We start from the raw sequence: 23,719 nt of genomic DNA on the forward strand, positions 1-23,719 counted from the left end.
CCCATTCCAGCTGACAGGTATTGTCCAAATTCAGTGGTTTAGAAGCTGGAATGCACATTAGAATAATCTAGGAGCTTTGGGATTTGGGGAATCCCACTGCCTAGGTGGGGCCCCCAAACAATCATGGGACTACAGCACAGCCATCAAGCTTTTTCTTAGCCCCCAAAGTGACTGCAGTGTGCAGACTGGGATTTCTGCTCTAGGGTGAGGCTTTCAAGTTCCCCAAACTACTTCTAAGGCACAATAAAGCTGAATGCCTCTGCCTTAGTTTTTCCTAGGCAGAATGAGGGTTAGGACAGAGGCTCTCTGAAGTTCCCTCCAGAATCAACACCAGGGACTTGTGCATAAAAACCACTGGCTTTAACCCAGCATCCCTCCAAAGGCACCTGAGAACACCTTTGCTATACAAACTTCTGCCCCGAATGGTTTGTTCCTCACTTGGTTCAACAGTACCTTAAGTCTTTAAGCTCTTCCTACCTTCTAATCATTGCTCTACCTTTAACACAGCCCTTGTTCTCACCATCATGCTTCTGAATTTTCCATTGCAACACTTCTTACCACATGTGTTCCTGGTTACAAGACAGTACATGTAATGGAACCAAACGGGTGTGGTATAGTAGGTTAAGCCTCCACCTGCGCTGCCAGTTTGTATCTCAGCTCCTTGTCTTCCCATCCAGCTCTCTGCTGATGACCTAGGAAAGCAGTGGAAGATGGCCCAAGTCTTTGGGTCCCTGCACCCACATGGGAGACCTGGAAGAAGCTCCTGGCTCCTGGCTTCGGATCAGCCCAGCTCCGGCCATTGCGGCATTTGGGGAGTGAACCAGCAGATGGAAGACCTCTCTGCCTAATTGTTCCTTTCAAATAATTAAATCTTAAAAAAAAAAAAGGGTTGCCCAGAAGTCCATCCTGAAATTACCCATTCGACCAAATTTATACCTGCCCATTCTTCTCCTCTCTTGACCTAAACAGGATGTTATCTGCAAGCACCACAATGGTGTCATTTGCTTTCACTAGAAATCTGCAGCCATGGCCTAGAAACCAACCCCTACACCTGACCCGCTCTGGCCCACCTTACCCAGAATGCAGCCATTCTGTTTATTTTTTATTCATTCAGTCTCTCAAACACTTACTTTTGTGGCAGGAAATGCACTCTGAGAATCACAATCAGCTCATGCTGTTATCACGTTATCAATCATCAAGGGGGGGGGGGGGCAGCAGGCACTCCACTGCCCTGCTTCCAACCCACACAGAAAGAGAACTGAAGAATGAAGGCCACACAACCCCTCACTGCTCAGCTGGAAGCTAATTTTCCTAAATATCTTGTGATTCTCAGAAAAAAATTTAATTCCAAAAGTTAACGTCTTCTCCCAAGATCACTGGCTTTCATGTACAGATATACAAGACACACTTTATACTCTAAGCCCAAAAAAGCCACCCTAACAGCTCTGAATTTTAAAAATTACTGATTAATTCAAGCCAAAGTTTGTTCTTTTCCCTACACCTAAAGAAATTATTAACAGTTATTCTATGAGCCTTAACCTTAAATCCTGAAAAGTCATCTTCAAACTTTACCTCCAGACACAGAAACAGCAGAGACAATCCAGTTAGTCTACCTCTAGTGACATCTCATTTCCCCTTCATCATCAACATTCGTGGGCAGCAAATAAACTTCATTTACTATCCTAAACTGCCAGTGAGAGGCAGAGCTACACACTCAAAGTCAGGCATGCATGCTGCCTCCTGCCAACTCCATTTCTTGTCAGCTAAGAACAGCCATATGTGACCGAAACACAAGCACCTAAACCCAAGGCACTGTTCTTGCTGTTATCATGCTATCTAAATTAACAGCTGAAAAAACCCTAACTGCTAGCTGCAAAACAGGGTAAACATTGAAATTAATGGTAATTAGACTCCTGTGTAAAATGAAGGTATTTTCAAAGTTCAGCATTGTAGCCCACCTAATACCCCCAAAACAGAATTTTCCACAATATCCAAAACCTCTTTAATATTCTGTGATGGAGAATGAAAGAGAGGAGAGAAAATTAAGAGCTATAACAGTACTTAACAAATAAGTCTGACAACACTTGCCTTATACCAGGCAGCTACCAGTTAACTGCAAGTGTTGTCAGTTGCCTGACAACAAGCTACCATGCTGAGCACAGCCCCAACACAAACCAATGACCTGCAAAAATCACAAGAAAAAACAAAATGATGCTTGCATTAAGCCAGGAAGCTGGTGTGGGGGCGAAAAAAGCTCGGTGCGAGAGGAAAGGAAGCAGAGGCTAACTGGAATAGCCAGTTAACACAACTTTTTTAATTAATTTATTTAATTATTTGAAAGTCAAAGTTACAGAAAGAGAGTGAGATCTTACTCCCTCTGGTTCACTCCTCCGAGTGTAGCAACAGGTGGGGCTGGGCCAGGCTGAAGCAAGGAGCCAGGAGTTTCTTCCTGGTCTCTCACATGGGCAGCAGAGGCTCAAGCACCTGGGCCACCTTCTGCAGCTTTTCCCAGGCCATTAGCAGGGAGCTGGATGGGAAATGGAGCAGCCAAGACACAACACTGCAGGTGGTGGCTTTTCCCACTTTGCCACACCAGCCTCCCATCTGTCTTTTGAAATCCCACGGAAATACCGAATGGATTTGATTTTTGCCAATTCTGTATCTCTCTCATCCGAACAGTATCTGTAGTATTTTTGGGTTGAATGAACATGCTATATATCTGATCAGAAGACCCTAATGGACTTTCAAATATATTACTTGAGAACTCATCAGTATTTTAGAGCAAAGTTATTTTCTGTGTCTTTAGTATGACAGAAACTTGAAGCCCAGAATTATGATTATACTTAGACATGAAACCTTTAAAGAGGTGATTGAGCAAAAGTGAGGTCATTAAGCTGGGCTCTGAAGCAACCTGACTGGGGACCTTGTAGGAAAAGAAAACAGGGGCCGGTATTGTGGTGTAGTAGGTATACCGCCACATGTGGCACTGACATCCCACCTGGGCACAGATTCACGTCCCAAATGCTGCACTTCTGATCCAGCTCCTTGCTAATGGCCTGGGAAAGCAGCAGACGGCCCAGGTACTTGGGCCCCTGAACCCACCTGGGAGACCCAGAAGAAGCTCCTGTCTTCTGCCTGGCCCAGCCCTGACTGTTGTGGCCATTTGGGGAATGAACCAGCAGATGAAAGATCTCTCTCCCTCTCTCTCTCTCTGCCTTACAAATAAATTAATTAAAAAAAAAAAAAAGAGAGAGAGAGAGAGAGAAAACATCAGGAACACACTGCACAGAGGAAAGGCCATGTGAGGATACACAGAGGACACAATCATCTGCAAGCAAAGGAGAAGCCACAAGAAAAACCAAAAACCATCAACTTGATCTTTGACCTCCAGCCTCTGGATCTGCCGGAAAGCCAATTTCTGTTGTTAAGTCCCCTAGGCTATGACATTTTGTCACAGCAGCTGGAGCAGACTGGCGCAGGTTTGGGGTTCACAACTGTTCGTGTTCCTGAAACCTCCTATTTCCACCACGTTCTCTGAATGGTGAAAAATTAGAGGCATTACTAGAAGAGATGTTGGCGGCAAGGGGAGGAGGGGAGGAGAGGAGACCACGTGAGCAGGGTTGTGGCGTCACGCCGGTGAAGGAAGAGTCCTGCATCCTAGGGAACACACCGCAGAGCCACTCCCTCAGCAGAGTGGGGAGGAGATTGGCTCCCAGCCTCCTCCCTGCCCTGCCAGTTAAGGAGCCTGCACAGAAACAAATACATCGCTCAAATGAACTCTGCAAATGATTTAGAAAGGAATTTTTAATTCCTATTTTTATTCAAGGCTGGCTGATACTAGTGTGGAACTTTATATGAAGGATGGCTTTCTCATAATTTTTGAGAAAGGGGAATACAGAGCTCTTATGATCACTTATATGTAACATAGCTGTAGACCATATTCCTCATATTTGTAGAAGGCGGGATTTTCCTGCTTTTTTGTTCAAAGAACCTCTTTTGAAATACAAGATCGTTGTTTCTTAAATATAAATGTCACATTGAGATGGCATAATTTTCCGAGTTAAAGTTCATTACTCAATAGAGGTTTCCTCACAAATAAAGGAAATTCTTTTTAGCCAAAACCTTTCTTCCCTGTAATTCAGTCTTAACAGGTTGCTCGGGTGAAATCTGTCATCTTGGTAGTTCCTCTTTTGCTAATATTTATAATCAGGCAGCTGAAAAACGTAAATAAGAGGCCAGCATGGTGGTGCTATGGATAAAGCTGCAACCTGAGATGTCAGCATCCCATATGGGTGTCAGTTCAAGTCCCAGCTGCTCCACTTCCAATCCCTTTTCCTGCGAATGCACCTGGAAAAGCAGCAGAAGATGCCCAAGTACTCAGGCCCCTGCCAGCTGCATGGGAGACCTAGATGGAGTTCCATCCAGGCTTTCAGCTTCGGCCTGCCCTAGCCCTGGATGTTGCAGAAATTCGGAGGTGTGTGTGTGTGTGTCTGCAACTCTGTCTTTCAAATAAATCTTTATAAAAAGAGAGAAAACTAGGTTTTGAGTATAAAAATTGTAATTCTAAAGCTGAACGTGAAAACACTTGATTGTTTAGCAGCGGTGTCACACCATCAGACTTCCCAAGTGCCTCAGTAACCACTGTTCCTGGAAGCAAACCTCAAGCCCAACTGTATTCTATGAGTGAGGTTCTAAGACAAAGATAGCAAACAACCTGCTCCTGTTATAACGCCACTCAATTTCAAGACTAAAACTAAGGCCGGTGCCGCGGCTCACTAGGCTAACCCTCCGCCTTGCGGCGCCGGCACACCGGGTTCTAGTCCCAGTCGGGGCGCCGGATTCTGTCCCGGTTGCCCCTCTTCCAGGCCAGCTCTCTGCTGTGGCCCGGGAGTGCAGTGGAGGATGGCCCAAGTGCTTGGGCCCTGCACCCCATGGGAGACCAGAAGAAGCACCTGGCTCCTGGCTTCAGATCAGTGCGGTGCGCCGGCCACAGCGCGCCAGCCACGGCGGCCATTGGAGGGTGAACCAACGGCAAAGGAAGACCTTTCTCTCTGTCTCTCTCTCTCACTGTCCACTCTGCCTGTCAAAAAAAAAAAAATAAAAATAAAAAAATAAAAGACTAAAACTAAAATGGAAAGGTCCTTGGGTATTTGTTTTACGCAGGGTCAGATGACATTAACACTCTTTTCATTTATCATTGTCAAACTGGAACACTGAGATGGCAACATACATTTTTCTCCTTAGATGAAATATTTTACACATTAGAAAGTTTTTGGTTTAACAGAATTACTTCATTAATTGACTCTTGAATTTTTTAGTGTTCCAAAGCCATAGGCTTCAACCTTCCCTAAACAAACTTCTCTATACTTTGTGATATGGTGAGTATATTATCTATTCTAGAATAGATTTTTAACAGTGAAAATTTTACAATGAACTATAAAATAATCTAAGTAGAGTTATTTTGCATCTATGTATCTTGGTTTGGTTCCTTTTCTCAGAGCTTTTCATTTTTCCTCTTCTTTGTTACATGCTCTTTAACTTACAGGGTCACTAAAATTCTGCAAGAATCACAGACATTATCATGATTTATTACTTGATGCCTTTGCAGGGGAGAGAGATTTGGAATCCCTCTAGATGCTTCCTCACAAGTACGCGAGCGTCTACTGCACATCAGAGCTTCGAAACGCTCATGGAAAACTGGAACTAAAAGACAATGCAAATTTCCCAGGAATTGTCTGAAGCTCCTTCATATATATAATGTTTGATGTATAAATAGACATTAGCCTGCAAAACGGTAAATATTTTAATTGTGAAAGGAGTTAAGTCCAATTCATAAAGCTTTTCATAACTACAAAAGATTTTTGGGGCAGGCATTTGGCACAGTGCTTAAATCACCACGTGGGATGCCCATGTCCACATGGGCTGCCTGGTTCAAGTCCCTGCTCTTCTGCTTGGATCTAGTTTTCTGCTACTCAAGTGCATCCTGGGAGGCAACAGATGATGGTTCAAGTATTTGGATCTCTGTAACCCACTTGGAATTCCAGGCTCCTGGCTTTGGTCTGGCCCAGCCACAGCTACTATGGGCATTTGAGATGTGAACCAGCAGATCAAGATCAATCTCCCCCCTCTCCTTCTGATTTTAGATTGTTTTAAAAAGTTTCTTTAAAAATACATATTAAGGTCAGTCATTAGGATACAGACCAGCAAAATGAACTGATTTCTTTTTTTTTTTTTTTGCAAAGTTGGAAGATCTACACTTCCTAATCTCAAAACTTATTACCTACTTAAAGTAATCAGAACAGTTTGATACTGGCAAAGAGTAGACACGGAGATCAACAGAATAAAATTAAGAGGGTAGGTGTTGTGGTACAGCAGGCTAAGCCACTGCTTGCTTAAGATGCCAGCATTCCATGTAAGAAGGCTGGTTTCAAGTCCTGGATGTTCCACTTCTAATCAAGCTTCATGCTAATGTGCTTAGGAAAACAAGGGAAGATGGATGATCCAAGCATATGGACCCTGCCAGCCACGCGGAAGACCAGAGTCCTGGTCTCAGGCTGGCACAGACCTGGCTGCTGCAGCCATCTGAGGAGTGAACCAGCAGACGGAAGATATCACTCACCCGCACGCTTGCTCGGTCTCCTTCTTTCTCTCGGTCTGTCTCTCCCTCTCTATAGTCATTTCAAATAAATAAATATTTTCAAAAAATAAAGAGTCCAGAAACAGAGTTCAAGAAACCCTCAAGCTACAATCAACTGATTTTTGACAAGTACGCCAAAACAATTACCAGGAAAAAGAACAGTCTTTCCAATAAACGGTGCAGGGATAACTGGACCCACATGCAAATTAAGTTGTGTAACAGAAAGTCTTCACAACCTTGGATTAGGAAGCCGTTCACTAGATACAATCTTTTTTAAAATTGATTAATTGATTGATTGATTTGAAGGTCAAAGTTAGAGAGAGAGAGGGAGGAAGGGAGAGAGGTCTTTCATCCTCTGGTTCACTCCCCAGATGGCCACAACAGCCAGGGCTGGGCCAGGACAAAGCCAGGAGCCAGGAGCTTATTCCAGGTCTCCCACGGGGATGGCAAGGGCCCAAACAATTGGGTCATCTTCTGGTGCTTTTCTCAGATGCATTAGCAGGCAGCTGGATCAGAAGTGGAGCAGCCAGGACACAATCCAGCACCCATAAGGGATGCTGCCATCGCAAGTGGCTGCTGTACCCATTACTCCACAACACCAGGCCCTAGATTTGATCTTAAAAGCTCACAAGTCAAATAGATAAATTGGACCTCATCAAAATTAAAAACCTTTGTACTTCAAAGTACACTACCAAGAAAGTGAAAAGGCAATCAAAAAATGTAAGAAAAATCTTGCAAATCGTACACCTCACAAAAGACTTGCATCTAGAAAATGCAAAGAGCTCTTACAACTCAAAAATCTTTAAATCTTATCACCCAATTTTAAACATGAGTAAAGAATATGAAAAACACATTTTTCCAAAGAAGATACTCAGATGGTCAAAAAAGCAAACAAAAAGACACTGAACATCATTAGAGAAATGCAAATCAAAACCACCAAAATGAGACACCATGTCCTACTCACTAGGACAAATGTATTGAAAATGACAGATAATTACAAGTATTAGCAAAGATGTGAAGAAACAGATCCTCACACACTGCTGGTGAGTGTATAAATGGTACAGCCACTCGGGAAAACAGACTAGGAATTCCTCAAAAGGTTAGACATAAAGTTACCATATAATCCAACCATTCCACTCTTAGATATAAAGGGACACTTTAAAAGTTTGCGAAGAAATGGAACTAAAAGGCAAGTTTATTTGGAGGTAAAAGAAAAAAAATGAAATCCATGCAGTTTTTTTTTTAGTAATTTTTCATGTTTGGAAGATCCTTCATATGAATGGATTTCAATACTTCCATTTGTCATAAGCATTTTGAAATATCCTCATATACTCAACGTAGCCCATACAAAAATTTGCATAAAAATGTTCACAGCAGCATTATTCCTAATACTCCAAAAAGTGGAAACAACCCATTTGTCCATCAATTGATGAATGCTTAAAAGGTGCTGTACTGTACAATGCCACAGTCTTTGTTAATAAAAAGAAACAAAGTGGGCCAGCCCTGTGGCGCAGCAGGTAAAGCCGCTGCCTGCAGTGCCGGCATCCCATATGGGCACTGGTTCAAGTTCCAGCTGCTCCACTTCTGATCCAGCTCTCTGCTTCGGCCTGGGAAAGCAGTAAGATGGCCCAAGTCCTTGGGCCCTGCACCCATGTGGGAGACACGGAAGAAACTCCCGACTCCTAGCTTCAGATCGGCACAACTCCAGCCACTGCTACCATCTGGGGAGTGAACCAGCGGATGGAAGACCTCTCCCTCTTTGCCTCTCCTTCTCTTGCTGTGTAATTCTGTCAAGTAAATAAATAAATCTTATTAAAAAAAAAAAAGTACTGATACATAATATAACATAGACACACCTCAAAAATACTATGCTCTGTTAAATATGTGTCCACAACAGGTAAATCTATGACAGGAAGTAAATGAGTGGTAGCCTACAGCTTGGGTGGGGAAAGGGCAGGACTGGGGAGGAATTTACTCTGGGGGTGATGGAAGTGTTATAACATTGCATCTACAGTTACACAACTCTGAATATACTAACACGTATTCAACTATACAAAGTAAATGGGTGAACAGTGTGATGTGTGAATTACATCTCAATAAACTTGATTTTTTCAAAAATGGCTCTTTTTTACCCTTAAGCTGTCTTCTTCTGGGTCTCCAATGCCCCACCCAGAAATGGGAGAGAACTGTTCAGTTCCTCATGTGGCTATCGCCTCATAGTTAATGAATGGCTGGACTTCGACTTCTGGCCAAGAGGGACTTCCTTTCCACCAGAAACAACCAAAACAAAGGCACACAAAATTTACACAACAGTGATTTACAAGAATCTACACAGCAAGCAACAAAGCACAATGATCCCTGAGAGATGGAAAATGCATGAGCTAAATCACACAACTGTCTGAACTTACGCCCTTTACAGAGCTTTTGAGTTATGGCATAGGGAGAAGAAACCCAAGCAGAGCCCAGCAGACTCCCTTAGCTGAGAAGGAGAGAAGGTCTAGGTAGCCCAAGGAGGCTAGAGTTCCCAGTAAGAACAGAGAGAGAAGAGCTGCACAAAAGAACTCCAGAGCTCTGTAGAGGGGCCCCAGGGACTCAGCCAAGTACTGCTCAGCACATGCATGTAAGGAAACTACTCAAGGCTGAAGAAAAAGATTAAAAAGCAAAACTTCAAAAGGACTGGGAAGAACAGTGTTGGTTTTTCAGAGATGGGAATGGTGTCTGTTCCCACCAGACAGACTGGAAAAACGATCGACCCACAGGAAATCGAGTGAAGTACAGAAGCTCCACAACATACAGTCTTACAATGAGGTTACACACGAAAAAATCCACCATAAATTGAAAACACTGTAAAAGCTGAGATATGAGTATCATAAGATGCATTTTTTAAAGAGATTTATTCATTTATTTGAAAGGCAAAATTACAGAGAGGCAGAGAGAGCGAGCGAGCGAGCAAGCGCTGGGCCAATCCTAATCCAGGAGCCAGGAACTTCCTCTGGGTCTCCCACATGGATCCAGGGTCCCAAGCACTTGAGCCATCTTCTGCTGCATTCCAGGCCATAGCAGGGAGCAGGATCGGAAGTGGAGCAGGCGTGACTCCAACTGCCGCCCATATGGGATGATGGCACTATAGGAGGCAGATGTACCTGCTACACCACAGCAATGGCCCCATGAGATGCATTTAATACACTTAGCCCACCAAACATCATAGCTATAGAGTATCAGTTATCTCCCCTTGTGATGGCAAGGCTGACTGGGAGCTGTGCCTTACAGTTTAGCACCAGGGAAGAATATCATTCACATTGTATATCACTATCCCAGGAAAAGATAAGAATTCAAAATACTGTTCCAAGTGAATGTGCACTGATGTCATACCATCATGAAGTCAAAAAATCACATCATAAATTGGGGACCATCTGTACTCAGGGTCATCTCGTCTGAGCAGTGGGGAATAATTAGTAGTAAGCAAACCACTGCTGCAGACTCACGTAACAGAAATCATAAAAAGGAGACACAAAAGGATCAAATTATTTTTATGTAACCAAACCCCCAGAAGGAGGCTTTAGAAATAGAAAAATATCCAGCACCAAATCAGGTAAAATTCATAATGCCTGGCATTCATTCAAAGATTACCAGACAGGGAAATAGAACCAATAACGAGAAGAATAATCTACCAAAATGACCAAAAAGTGACATAAGTCTTGGAATTATAAACAAGGACATTAAAACAGTTATTGTAACTACTACATTCCATATGTTCCAAAGGTTAGTAGAGACCTGGAAAATATTTTAAAAAACCAAATCAAGTTTCTAGAGATTAAAAAGTAAATGCATATCTGAGATGAAAATACTGGATATGATTACTGGTAGAGTTGACATTGAAGATGCAGAAGTTTAGTCTATGTGAACACAGAGCAATATTTCAAAATGGAGTCTAAAAAGAATTTTCAAAAAGAAAAGGGTGCATCAGCAAGTTAAAGGCAAGGCCCAAGACACATGTATTAGGAGTCACCAAGCCTAGGAAGAGGTAAGGGAGGCAACAATAGTAACTAAATAAAAATTATTCCAGATTTGACCTACAGATCCAAGTTAACAGGCACAAGAAACAAAGAAATGTAAACCAAGACACAGTATAATCAAACTGCTGAAAACCAGGGCTGAAGGAAAAACCTTACCATCAGCCAAAAAGGACTGACATATACATAAGACACAGGGAGAAAGTAAGGATGACAGCAGATTCCTCAGTATGTAAGAGCCACCATGTTACATCTCTGAAACACTGAAAGACAAATACCTGCCTACTTAGAAATCTCTACCTACGAAAATATCTTTCAATCATGAGAGGAAACAAAAATGTTTTCAAACATATAAAACCTGAATTTACGACCAGCAGACTAGTATTACAGAAAACGTTGAAGTCCAACAGGCAAATGATACCAAACAGAAACAGGGGTCTACTCCAGAAACAGAGCACTGAAAACCGTAATCACATGAGGACAAGTATTTTCTTCCTTCCTTTTTGATTCTTTTTAAAAGCAGGTGACTGTTCAAACAAATGCATTTTGGGATTTATAATTTATATAAAATGTAAAATGTATGCCAAGAATACTACAAAGTCAGTAGTAGAAATGGAAAGATACTATTTTAAGGTTCCCATACATGATAACATCATTTGAAGGTAAACTGTGATGGGTTAAAAATGTGTTCTACAAATCCTAAACAAACTTATAAAATAAACTGAAGATTTGGCTAATCAGCCTGTAAAGAAGACAAAATGGAGTGATTCTTTAAAATCCAAAAGAAGGCAGAAAAGGAGGAGGGGGGAAGAGGCAAAATACCAATAAGCATTAGGTCTTCAGCAGATGGAACCAGAATAAAATGAAACAAAAAACAAAGAAGTAACATCCTATGTAAAACTTAGCATTTTAAATCACTTTTTTAATGTAAGAATAATATATTTTCAGTTAGCTAAGTTGCAAAGTAACAAAATATCTAATTCAACCTCAGAGTTGAAAACTGACAAAGCCCTTATTTAAATAAAACAGAACAAAATGAAGTTCACACACTGAAGGTTAGCATTTGTAACTAAAAACTCATCTTCTCCACTTGATATTGCACTTGATATTAATTTTTAAAAAATCCACAAACCAATTGATCTGCTAGGCTCAGAATAAGAAAATTTTCTTTCATCCACATTACCAAAAAAACTAACTTGAATGGTCTTCAAAAAATTTATGGAAAAGACATACTATCGAAAAGGTATGCATGAATTTTAAAAATTTTTTGCACAAAAATTAGTTACCTTTTAATTTCATTTGTTCACAACTTTTTAAGGTATATGCATACAAAGCAACTGAAGAAAAGAAATTCATTTTCAGGGGCCAGCACTTGGCGCAGCAGGTTAACACCCTGGCCTGAAGTGCCGGCATCCCATTTGGGTACCATCCCATTTGGCTGCTCCACTTCCAATCCAGCTCTCTGCTGTGGCCTGGGAAAGCAGTAGAAGATGGCCCAAGTCCTTGGGCTCCTGCACCCTCATGAGAGACCTGGAGGAAGCTCCTGGCTCCTGGCATCGCACTGGCACAGCTCCAGATGTTGTGGCCAACTGGGGAGTGAACCAGCGGATGGAAGACCTCTCCCTCTCTCTCTGCCTCTCCTCTCTCTGTGTAACTCTTTCAAATAAATAAATAAATATTTAAAAAAGAAAGAAATTCATTTTCTTAATTACTTCCCTGTATAACCTGAACTACAGGCACTTATTAAAAACTATCCGAATATCACAAACCTGTACCCCACTGTTACAAAGTCGCTTCTGGCCCGAAGGCTGCCGAGACCAGTTGCTAAACACAAGTCTCCTGCGCTGAGCAGAGCACAGCCCACCTTCAGGGCGTCCCCTCACCAGACACTGCTCACAGGACACTGAGGTCTGATGAGGGCCCTCCGCCGCCCACTTCTGATGGCGGTGCTCAGGGTGCTTCTTAACTCACAGTGGACACCAAACAGCAGCAGAGGCTGCAGGAAAGCTTCCCAAGGGCCAGCTGGCCCAAGCAAACTGAACTGAACGGAGGCAGTCAGTTATCAGAATCCATGACAGGCCCCTCCTATCTTTATTCAACCCCTCCTATTTTGTATTAGCCAAGATGATGAGTCACTGGCTCAACTGCACAAGAAGGGAGAACGAGAATGTTCACTGCTCAACACTCATCGGCGTCTCCCCCAGGGAATCTGAATCAAAGTCATGAGCTTCAATGTGCGTACCACCATGTTCAGTTGATCAGATGGGCTTGGCCGTCATGGCAGACGCTACCCAGGGCCTCTGCTCGCCCCCATCTGCAGTACACTCTCTTGAACTGTGCATCTTCTCTCTTGAGCATTAGGCTCCATGCTATGGAAGGACACCAGCTGATAGCCTTTCTCTTTCTTTGTCACCAATCAGCAGGCCTCCCACGGGGTCCAGTACTTATTATACATACATGAAGTACTTGAGTAATAAACGAAAGAGAAATCTTGCCCGGCAGCACAGACTCAAAATACGTGCACACAGCAAAACAAAACACAAAAGCCCTCAAAATCATTAATGAGGAAAGATCTGAACATCCACATATTTTTTCTGGGAATCAAGGCAGGGAGAAACAAGAACAGATGAGAAAATATGCACATGAAGAGGAAGAACTGAAATGTTCTAACATGCCAAGTTCAAGCAAGAGAGGTACTAGCCACATCCTAGCAAGTAAATGAATATATCCTATCAGTAGTGCATCCACTGAACACATAGCCTCAACCTACAGCAATATTATCTAACTTCAGATCCCCAATAAATCATATATCCCCTTGATGCACACCCCTAACTCAGATAAGCAGTCTTAGACTTGATATCTCAAAACTGAATAATCATAAAACTACACAGCAATTACATAAAGAAAGTCTCAGCAACACTGATGGGGGACAGGACCCAGCAGGCAACAGTACTCTTGTCAGTGTAAGGGAAAGCTCGCAAGTACAAGAATTTTCAAAAAGTACCTGAGCATTTGATCTCAATGCATTAAGTCCCCAAGAAAAGATATTATAAAACAACTTTAGAATTTAAAAAAAAAATGCTCTGAAGGTACACTTAAAGCAAATTAAGATAAGTAATCTTATTGTCCCATATAATATAGCAAATCATTTATTTAACTTGAGACATACTCCTCTGACCAAAGACAACAGATTTTGTTTTGTTTTTTTTTTTAAATCCTGGGGCATCATTAGCTCCTGCTAGAGACAAAGGAAACCTCCAGTCTTCAGCTTCAGAGACAAAAGCCTGGTTATCACACAATGGAATACCCCCAAAAGTGGTGAGAAAGTAAAACCAGTTTTGTCTCATTCGTGATACCAGTGACTTCACAGACAATGAGTACTTTGTCTTCACAGTGATAAGAGAAACTGTATTGATGTTTAAAAAACATGACATCAGCTCACAGAGATGACTAAGACTAAGAGTAGGGAAGGTAAGGGTTTCGGGAGGCAGAACTCCACCTGCCTTTCCCTCACCCAGTCACACAGGCTCACCAGAACCAAAACCCAGGCACATAAATTCCCTCACTTTTCTCCCCTCCATAAGTGCAGTTCCATCAGACAGCTCTTCTGAACAAGTCTGGGATGCCAGGCAAAAATACTTCCTGAATATTTCATAATAGCCAAAAACCGGAAACAACTTCAATGTCCCTCAACTGGTGGACAGACAAAATATTCCATATGCTGGAATAATATTCAGGGCCAAAGCACCACACTTCTACATGGATGAGCCTCAAAAACATGCACAAAGAACCTAGATGCATGGGCACACAATCAGAAACTGAAGGCAGTGACGCCCCAGGTGAGAGGGCAGGAGGCAAAGTGGGTCTTGCGAAGACTTAAAACCTTTACACCTCACGTACCTTTTCAAGTAAGGACACTGGAGCATGTACTTTAGAGAAGAAAAGGTAGTAAGCAAAGCCGGCACTGTGCTACCCAGGAAAACAGGGACTTCTCGCACAACAGACATGCACCAGACCCAGGGAGCAACCATTCCAGCCCAACTCTGAGGCAAACTGGAAATCAGTAAGTTATCTTCTGAAATGAGCATTAACAAAAGTTGGCAAGCTTTTGATGTTGTCTTTTAGGGAATTTGAGAGGGAAAGTAATGAGATACACAGAAAACTAAGCAAATGACAAAGTGAAGCAAAGTAAGGGGAAGGAATATTGTTTACAAAAGGACATGCAATCATATTCAACCGGCTGGCTAACAGATACATGGTATTTACACAGCCATGTATCATCTTAACCCCAAATTATGATGTATTTATTTATTTAGGAGAGGGTAAGGGTAGGAGCCAAGCAGTCAACTACTGAACCATCACCAACTCTAACCGGAACTACTGCTACAGGAAGTCAATAAACGTACAAAACTGATTAATTAAAGAAACAGCCACAAACATACACTGTAGAAAGAGGCAGTAATATCAGACATAGCAGATAAGAACATGTAAATACTTATGGACACCTCTGGGAGACAGGATACCTCAGTTTTGATAGGAGAACTACAGTTATCACTTGATTCTAACTATGTGCATTCATAAGTTTAAGTTTGTTAAGGCCTTATTTACCACATAAGTAAAATAAATGTTTTTTAAAAGAGGGCCTTCTTTTAATTAGTTAAAGCTGATAGGATAACTTATTTATATGAAGCCATACCTGAGACAGCTACAATGCCCACTGTCAAAGGCATTAGGCAATTAAGCACAAAGCATTAAGCACACATGTTCTGGATCCCTACTTCTCAACGCTGGGGGATCGAATTGTGGGGCACAGACAAGAGCCCACAATTCTCCAGCTTGCTAACCATCGCTTATTAACAGCCCTCCTCATAATCTATCCTGGCAGTTCAATACACAGCAAGATCATTCGGAAAGGGAAAGTGAGCTTGCAAAAACTCTTAGTTCAATCTAAGAGGGTAACATTGTATCTGCTGATTATGGCACTACAAAATGCAGGCTGCTATTGTGTATGGCTATTTTTTTCATTTCTCCCTTGTTTTTACTGTACTTTACTGTACAGAAAAGCCCTAATGAGGCTGAGCCATCTAGGCTTCCAAAGAGCACCCTGCAGGGTGTGCTTTGGGTCTGAACGCAAGTGTGCGGGACACAGGTGCAGATGCAAGTAACAGCATTTACAGCTGATGTCACTTATTTGGCACTTTGCGTCCTCCACCTCTATCCCACCTGTCTCTCCTGACAGCAAGTACATCTATCACCTGCTTCACTCACAGGTGTGACTAAACACTCAGAACAGGACTCAGAACAGGACTCAGCAAGTCAGGTAACAGCAGCATGAAACCAGCTTATTCTACAGCTCATCTTCCTGACTTTGTGTGGTCTCGCCAATTTAGTTCTAAGTCCCTTACATTGCCTCTTGGATACCAAAGTGTCCAAGGTCCCTTTTTTTTTTTTAAACAGGAAAACCTAAAACTTTCCAAACTTTCCTGATTTTTTTTTTTTTTTTGACAGGCAGAGTGGACAGTGAGAGAGACAGAAAGGTCTTCTTTTGCCGTTGGTTCACCCTCCAATGGCTGCCGCGGCCGGTGCGCTGCGGCCTGCGCACCGCGCTGATCCGATGGCAGGAGCCAGGAGCCAGGTGCTTTTCCTGGTCTCCCATGGGGTGCAGGGCCCAAGCACTTGGGCCATCCTCCACTGCACTCCCGGGCCACAGCAGAGAGCTGGCCTGGAAGAGGGGCAACCGGGACAGAATCTGGCGCCCTGACCGGGACTAGAACCTGGTGTGCCGGCGCCGCAAGCGGGGGATTACCCTAGTGAGCCGGGGGCGCCGGCCAATCCTGAAATTCTTACAAGGAAAAAAAGTACCTACCAACTCAGTGCCTCCCATCCCATCACTTTAATTCACTGCTTCTTTGCAGGCTTTGGTATGTAATTAATTAGTCCAAAAAAAAAAAATAGCCTTTCTTCTGAATAATGCCAGCTGGGCTCAACACCCAGCTCCAGCTCCCGACTCCAGCTTCCTGCCAATACAGATGGCAGCAGTAATGACCCAAATAACTGCCAACAAGCGGGAGACCTGGATTCAGCTCCCAGCTTCAGCCCAGGCCAGTTCCCTTCGTTGCAAGCATTTGGGGAGTGACTAAGCAGATGGGGAGCCTTTTCTTTTTCTTTCTTTACCTCTCTCTCCCCTCCCCCATCCTCCCTCCCTCCCCCTAATTAACAAATCTTTTAAATTAATTAATTCAAATAAAACCTAAAAACATACTGTTGCCACACTGGCCACTGGCAATAAATACATTATCCTTATTGCCTCCGTTTTCTTTCTAGCCATCCTTCCATATGTCCAAAAAATTTACCAAGACTCAATTCACTTTAAGAGCAAAAAAACTGTTAACCAAATCTTCTAGAAGTTAAATAAGTGTTTAAGAATCATGACCCCCTGATAAGTGATTGCTTCAAATTAAATATTAAAAACATTATATTATCTTTAACACTGGTATCTCAGAATAGCATTGGAAAAAACACACTGATTTGGCGAAAAACCTATTTGTAGTACATGTTCCAGGTACATACTTGCAAACATTCTATATGATGAACCACAATCTACTACGTACCTATCTATTTGTGATACAGTTTTTAAAACACTGACTCAATTGAGACCAGCATTGTGGAATAATAGAAAAAGCTGCCTATGATGCCAGCATCCCACATGGGTGCCAGTTCGTGTCCCAGCTGTTCTACTTCCAATCCAGCTCCCGGCTAATGGCCTGGCCCAAATGCCCAGCCACCCACGTGGGAGACCCCAACACAGCTCTTGGCTTTGGGCTGGCTCAGCCCTGGCCTTTGCTGCCATCTGCTAGATGACTGGGAAGACGACAGCACTGATACTCATGAGAAGTGCAGCCATCGTAAACTTGACCCAGCTGAGAGGGGGAAGCACCTGAAGCCACAAGGGTGGTCTTGGCTCCAGCAGCTGCTCACAACGAGCTGGGCTCGTATTTACTAACAAAGCAAAGCAGCAAAAGCAAAGGCCATGTGTAAAACCTGTAGTCAGAGCACCGAGCTCTAAGGTAAAATGTGCTTAGGTTACGGTCTCTTTAGTTCTCTGGGAACTCCTCAGTGATTCTGCTTTAGCTTAGCACACCTCTTCAGGGCAGCATGGCTTCTAAAGTAGGATCTACTATTTCAAAAAAGGTCTCTCTGGACTTCAAGGCTCAATCTGCACCAAAATATTGTCAAACAGTATCCAATACTGTCTGGAGAGTAGTTTTGGGTGTCAATATTGGTTAAGAAAAAAGGCAAAATACAAGTTTGCAGATGTACAAATGGTTTACATATTTATTACAAAGCTTCAAGTAATACATTAAAAAAGCCCAAATCAGCAGGATTTTGTTTGGTGGTTGCTTTTTTCTGGAAAACTTTCAATGTTCCAAATCTAATGCAGCCTTTGGAAGTTTGGGGTTGATATTCTTTGAGAGCGACACACCATGACTTGCTCAACAGGGCTAGCTTCCTCCCATCTTACCCAAGCCCGGGAGCCTTTCCAGCAGGAGGGAAATATCTCAGGACAAGTCCAAGCATGCCACTCAGGGCAAATCAGCTGTTACAACCCTCCTCCCAATGGAAACGCCTGATTCTACAGAATCTATATTGCCGCACTGGAAGCTTTTACCTCCAATTAAGAACAGGAGATGCTACACTTAGAAGATAACATTTAGAGAACCTTTCAGAAAGGCTTAAGTGCTTGCTCCAAATGACAGACTAATGTCTTCAGAGGTCAATTTACATCTCTGAGCATCTTACAGTAATTTTGGCACTTTCAAGTGCAAATATCAAGGCTCCTCCTATGTAGTGGAGAAAGACTACCCATTTAAAGGGACATACCAAAGCCTGGCAAGAAGCAGTGAATTCAGCAAGTTAAACACAGCAGAGAGCAATGCCCCACCTATCAGTCTCGGCCTCTCCTCTCTACCACCTCGGCCACTACCCTGATGCAGTCTTCACCCCCTGTCTCTGGGCTACTGCTCAAGGCCAGCCATCCACCTGCTCCTTCCCAAAACATCACCTGACCAGGATCCCCAATCCTACTCCCAGGGATCCCAAATCCCAACAAAACTTTCCAGTCAGCTCCCCAATGTGTACCTAAGGATGTGCTTCTGCTCCACTCCAACACAAGTAACCCCTCCGGGAGATGCCCACTGCTTCCTAACCCTCTTGCTTCCAAAGGTCACTCCCTCTTCTGCACACGTCTTCTTCTCCCTGTTCTTCAATAAAAGAGGGTACACTGATAGCACAGTGCCTAATGGCTGGCCAGCATGCAGCATTGGCTCCCTTACCACTGATGTCTTCGGGTTTCCAGTGCTGCCTCCCAGGTCTACACGGACTTTCTTCGAGGGAGGGGAGAGGGACAGCAGCACTCTGTGTCTATCACCCCTCCTGTGCCTCAGCGACACGGACTTTCTTCGAGGGAGGGGAGAGGGACAGCAGCACTCTGTGTCTATCACCCCTCCTGTGCCTCAGCGCTTCCTTCAGACTTTTCACCTGCTGGGTTCTGGACTCCCTGACTTTCCTGTTCCAGTCCCCTCTGACCACCCCACCTTCAGTCCTGCTGGACACAGCACTTGCTTCTCAGGCTGGCAGTCTCCCATTCAAGACAGTCTGACGCCCCTGCCATCACATGTTCACAAAATACTAAACAGCACTGGCCACCCAAGGGGAGAAAAAGGACCAAATAAATATGAAAAAAATTTAAATCCAAAATAGCATGGAACAAAGCTGATGTATTGCTGGTTTTAATTCTCCACATTATCTCTGCCTTCACTGATGAAAATAATTAAAATTCACAATTTATTCAGTCTGAGCAATCAGTAAGCAGACACATAGTACTTTATTCTTTAGCAAATAAAGATTATTCTGAATGTAATCTTGAACAAAATTCACAATTTTTTAACTTTCATTTCTGTATATCCTTCTCTGAGCAAAAGCCCAAGGCTAGAAGTATTTTTCTGTAAACAGAATATACCCTGTTGTTCAACTCTTTTTAACTTATATCGTGTTCAGCTACAGCACATCATTCACCATCTCTGTCAGAGATACAAAAAATTAGAAGGTATCTCTCCATAAATGTCATTTTCACAGAACATATCAAAACTAGGAAAACTCCCTTCTTCAACTCATCTACTTCAGATAAACACAGTCCTCAAAACAAGCAACCACCATCACTAAAAACTGGAAGTCCACAGAAAAAAGTGAATAGAAAATAAAGCACTGAAACAATTAGGACTACAGGTGTTTCACCTGAAATTACTTTAAAAAACAAAAGACAAAGCTTGTTTTACAAATAACTAGCCACAAATATTTTCCAAGCTCTGATGCTATTCACACTAAAGAATATTTACCAGCAATAAACTAGAGTGATGATAATCTAATCCCAAAGACACCATAAGCAAACCATGCCAACAAAAAACCCTAAATAAACTCCTATGTATGTAATAATGGCAAATGATTCTAAATACTATACATTTAATAAAGAAAACAGAGGGGCTGGAGCCATTGCATAGCGGGTAAAGTCGCCACCTGCAGTGCCAACATCCCATATGGGCACCGGTTCGAGTCCTGGCTGCTCCACTCCCGATCCAGCTCTCTGCTATGGCCTGGGAAAGCACTAGAAGATAGCCCAAGTCCTTGGGCCCCTGCACCCACATGGGAGACCGGGAAGAAGCTCCTGGCTTCGGATTGGCACAGCTCTGGCCTTTGCTGCCATCTGGGGAGTGAACCAGCGGATGGAAGACCTCTCTTTTTCGCGCTCTCTCTCTCTGCCTCTCCTTCTCTCTGTGTAACTCTTTCAAATAAATAAATAAATCTTTAATAAAAAAAAAAGTTGCTTTCTCCACTATTTTTATCTCTCCTAAGATTAAGGTTCACAGGCAGTTCCTAAACACTGAAGAGCTTCTTGTGATATGAAGAAAGTAATCAGGAAAATGTTAACACTGGTGATGTGAGGATGACACTGTGATTGCGTAAAAAACAGAAAAAAAAAAAAAAGAAAAGAAAAGAAACATCCTGAAGTATTTATAGATGAAATGGTATCTGGAGTTTAAGATAAAAGAGAGGAAGAAATATAGATGAAACAAGATTAGTCATGTGCTGATTACTTAAACTGAGCTTTCTCTTTTTCTGTGTATGTTTGATAAAAAAAAAAAAAGTAACCACTTGAGCGCAAAATCTCAGACACTTCTTCGTTCTGGACTGCATGCAACTTCTGCACAGATTTCTTCATCCTTGGGTTTGCATAATTAGAGAATTTCTCCTCAGCTGCACAGACTTTGTAGTCAGAGAGCTGTGTCACTGCCAGTATCCCAAATACTTCTCAAATGCAGCGCTCAGCAAATCTGCTTCAAGAGCTTGAGGGAGGGGGGATGGAACCCAAAAGGAAATGGGGGGAGGAGGTAAAAACTTAACAGTGAACCTGCCCAAACTGTTAAAAGCCCACCTCTTAAAATAATATGCACCCTGGTATCACTCTTTTCTTATGGTCTGAAAACTACTATGGCACCCTCGACGACTTCTCTGCTCTTAACACCCATGCTGACCAACTAAGATACAAACAAGTCAACGTCCGTGTAACCAGGTCAAAACCAAGCTCTGGCTAACTCACTTGGAAGATTACACTCACCACTTAAGATCTGGCCAGAAAAACTGGGTTAGAAAAAAAAACCGCCTGGTGCTTAAACAAACACGGGGGCTGGGAAGAACATCTTTTAAGCCAGTAACCAGCCACTCAGTGAGTTGCAACACAATCTTTTCCAAATTTTTCCAAAGCCTTCCAAATTCAGTTGAGCCCAACAGGCCGAGTTTAACAGGGCTCGTTTTCAAATTCAAAAATCTGGCCCGGGGCCCCAACAGCTAACCAACAACACACAGGCGAATTCACTAGAGATCACCTAAGAAAACCGACTCAACTTCAGACTACAGGCCAGGGGGAGCTGGGGCTGGGGACAGGCGTTCAAGTGGTGGATAAGCCCTATTCAGAAAGCAGGAGACAGACAAAAGGATCCACACTTATTAGGCCCAAGAAAATGTCTACAGTCAGCTCCCAACACTCCCCCGACCCCCAGTTTTCAACGAAACAATGACAATTCTTCATGGTGAACCACAAAGGGCTGCTTCATAAGATTTTTTTTTCCCTAGCCCAACCTTGCACCCAATTGCAGATCACTTTGAGAAAAGGATTCGTCAACAAGAATCCAATGCAGCCTGGAAGAATGCATTCCCAAAGCCTGTACCTCCATTACCTACAGGTCTTTCATCACCTCTACAACGTGCACTGGATAAAAAGAACAACTCTGCGAGTCAACCAGGTGTCAGCTACTCAGGGAACACTCAACAGTCCCCAGATTCCTTGATTTCTTTTACAGGGTTGGGGGGGTCGGGGGGGGATGGTTAAAATTTTTTAAAAAAAAGAGAAGAGACCTGGGATGGGTGTGAATACAGAGCATCCTGGCTCGCCCTCATGGCTGTTTCAATTACACAGCTGTCAAACAGGTTATTCCTGGAATTCAGATTTTATAATCCCCACACAGTAATTCTTCTGCTCCTATTGCCCAAACACACACTCCTCGCTGCTTCTCCAAAAATATGCATCCGTCAGTGTTGGGTCCGACAGGCAGAGTTAGAAAATAGTCAGTCCCAGGTAACACCAAACGCCCCACCTCGGACACCTGGCAAGCCCTCAAACAAGGACGGCCGGTGACAATGTTCAGGAAGGCGCTGGCGCGGGTTTAGGATCATCGTAGGCAAGGCCTGCCCATCCTGAATTTTTAATCCATGCACAAACTCAAAGGCCACATTTGGAAATGAAAATTTAAAAAAAAAAATCCAGGTTGTCTTATTTAAAAAAAAAAATCCGTTTCCATTTTACTTAAGAAAAAGTGCATGCCTAAGAGTGTAGCTTATTTCCTTATCTCAAAGCCAGGAAGTGAGGTCTTGTAAGGCCACTGTGACCATCACAACGGGTGTTCAGAAACAGAGGGGCTGCAAGGAGAAAGTCTTTTGCCAACTTCGGCCAAGCGGCGTGGCCTCCAGTCAACAGAGCATTTGTCCCCAACCAGAAGTTTCAACGCGCCCCGGCGAACAAAGAGGCGCCCCGCACCGACCTTATAGACTTGTCCGTAGGTGCCATTTCCAACCACTTCCACCAGCTCAAAAATCCCAGCAGGGTCCTGGAGAGGAAGGAGGGCAGCGGTTATCATTTAAAAGCGGCCCCCAAATGAATAAACACGGCGGGGCAGTGGGAGAGGAAGGGCGGTGACAATAGAGGTGGGTTTCGCCCCGTGCGGTCCCCCCCACCCAGCGCCCCCAGGGCCGCGCGGAGGCCGGGGTGCCGGGGGGTCGCGCCCCGGATCCCCCCACAGGCCGACCGAGGCAGACAAAGGGGCCGCCGCGCCCGCGGCTCTGCCCACGGTGGCGCCCGAGGGCCCGGCCGGCCAGGGCGCGGCCCCCGCTGCCCGCTGCCCGCGCGTCCGCCAGCCCGCCCGCGGGGCCCACTCACCCGCAGGGAGGAGAGGTCGATGTCCACCAGACTTTTTGCAGGAGAGTCGTTCGCCATTTTCCCTTTTTGCCACCGCAAAGCAAATAATAACAATCAATCTCCCTACTGCTCGGTGTCGCTCAGCCGCAGGGCCAGGCCGCCGACTGCGTTCCCCACGCGCGGCAGCCGGGCCGGCCCGGGACGCTTCCCCGCGCGGGGCCGGCGGCGGCGGACTCGGCCGCGATCTCCGGCCGCTCGCGGCTCTCGGCCGCCCGGGCCGCGCGGAGGGCGGGCGGGCGGAGCGTGCGCGGGCGGCGGCGGCGCTCACACCATGGCGCGGGCCGGGCCGTCAGGCCCCCCTCCGGGCGTCGCCCGCCGCCTCAGGCCCCGGCGCCCGCGCCCCGCGCCGTGCGCCTCGAGGACGGGCCCGGAGCGAGGGGCCGCGGCGCCGCCGAGAGTTGAGCGAGCGAGGGAGCGAGCGAGCGCGAGGCTCAGCGAGACAAAGATAACCCGGGAGGCGGAGGCGGGCGGGGAGGCGGGGAG

The 23,719-nt window shown here is 44.2% G+C and overlaps 1 protein-coding gene across 46 annotated transcripts in view; it reads right to left on the reverse strand.

Moving 5' to 3' along the window:
- Window positions 1-23,685, reverse strand: part of MAP4K4 (mitogen-activated protein kinase kinase kinase kinase 4) — a 185,393-nt gene extending 161,708 nt beyond the window's left edge. For 8 of the 46 annotated variants that reach the window (XM_051835407.2, XM_051835251.2, XM_051835316.2 and 5 more), the window contains exons 1-2: window positions 23,198-23,681; window positions 22,803-22,868 (exon numbers count right to left, since the gene is read on the reverse strand). In XM_051835407.2, the coding sequence (XP_051691367.1) occupies window positions 22,803-22,868; window positions 23,198-23,254 (123 nt within the window). In that variant the 5' untranslated portion in view covers window positions 23,255-23,681. Of the gene's footprint in view, window positions 1-22,802; window positions 22,914-23,197 lie in introns of those variants that run through there. The other 38 variants (XM_051835298.2, XM_051835368.2, XM_051835246.2 and 35 more) reach the window with 9 other exon arrangements.
- Between the last annotated feature and the right edge of the window lie 34 nt (window positions 23,686-23,719).

This window comes from Oryctolagus cuniculus, chromosome 2 (genome assembly GCF_964237555.1).
Source record: "Oryctolagus cuniculus chromosome 2, mOryCun1.1, whole genome shotgun sequence".
NCBI classification, from domain to species: Eukaryota; Metazoa; Chordata; class Mammalia; order Lagomorpha; family Leporidae; genus Oryctolagus; species Oryctolagus cuniculus.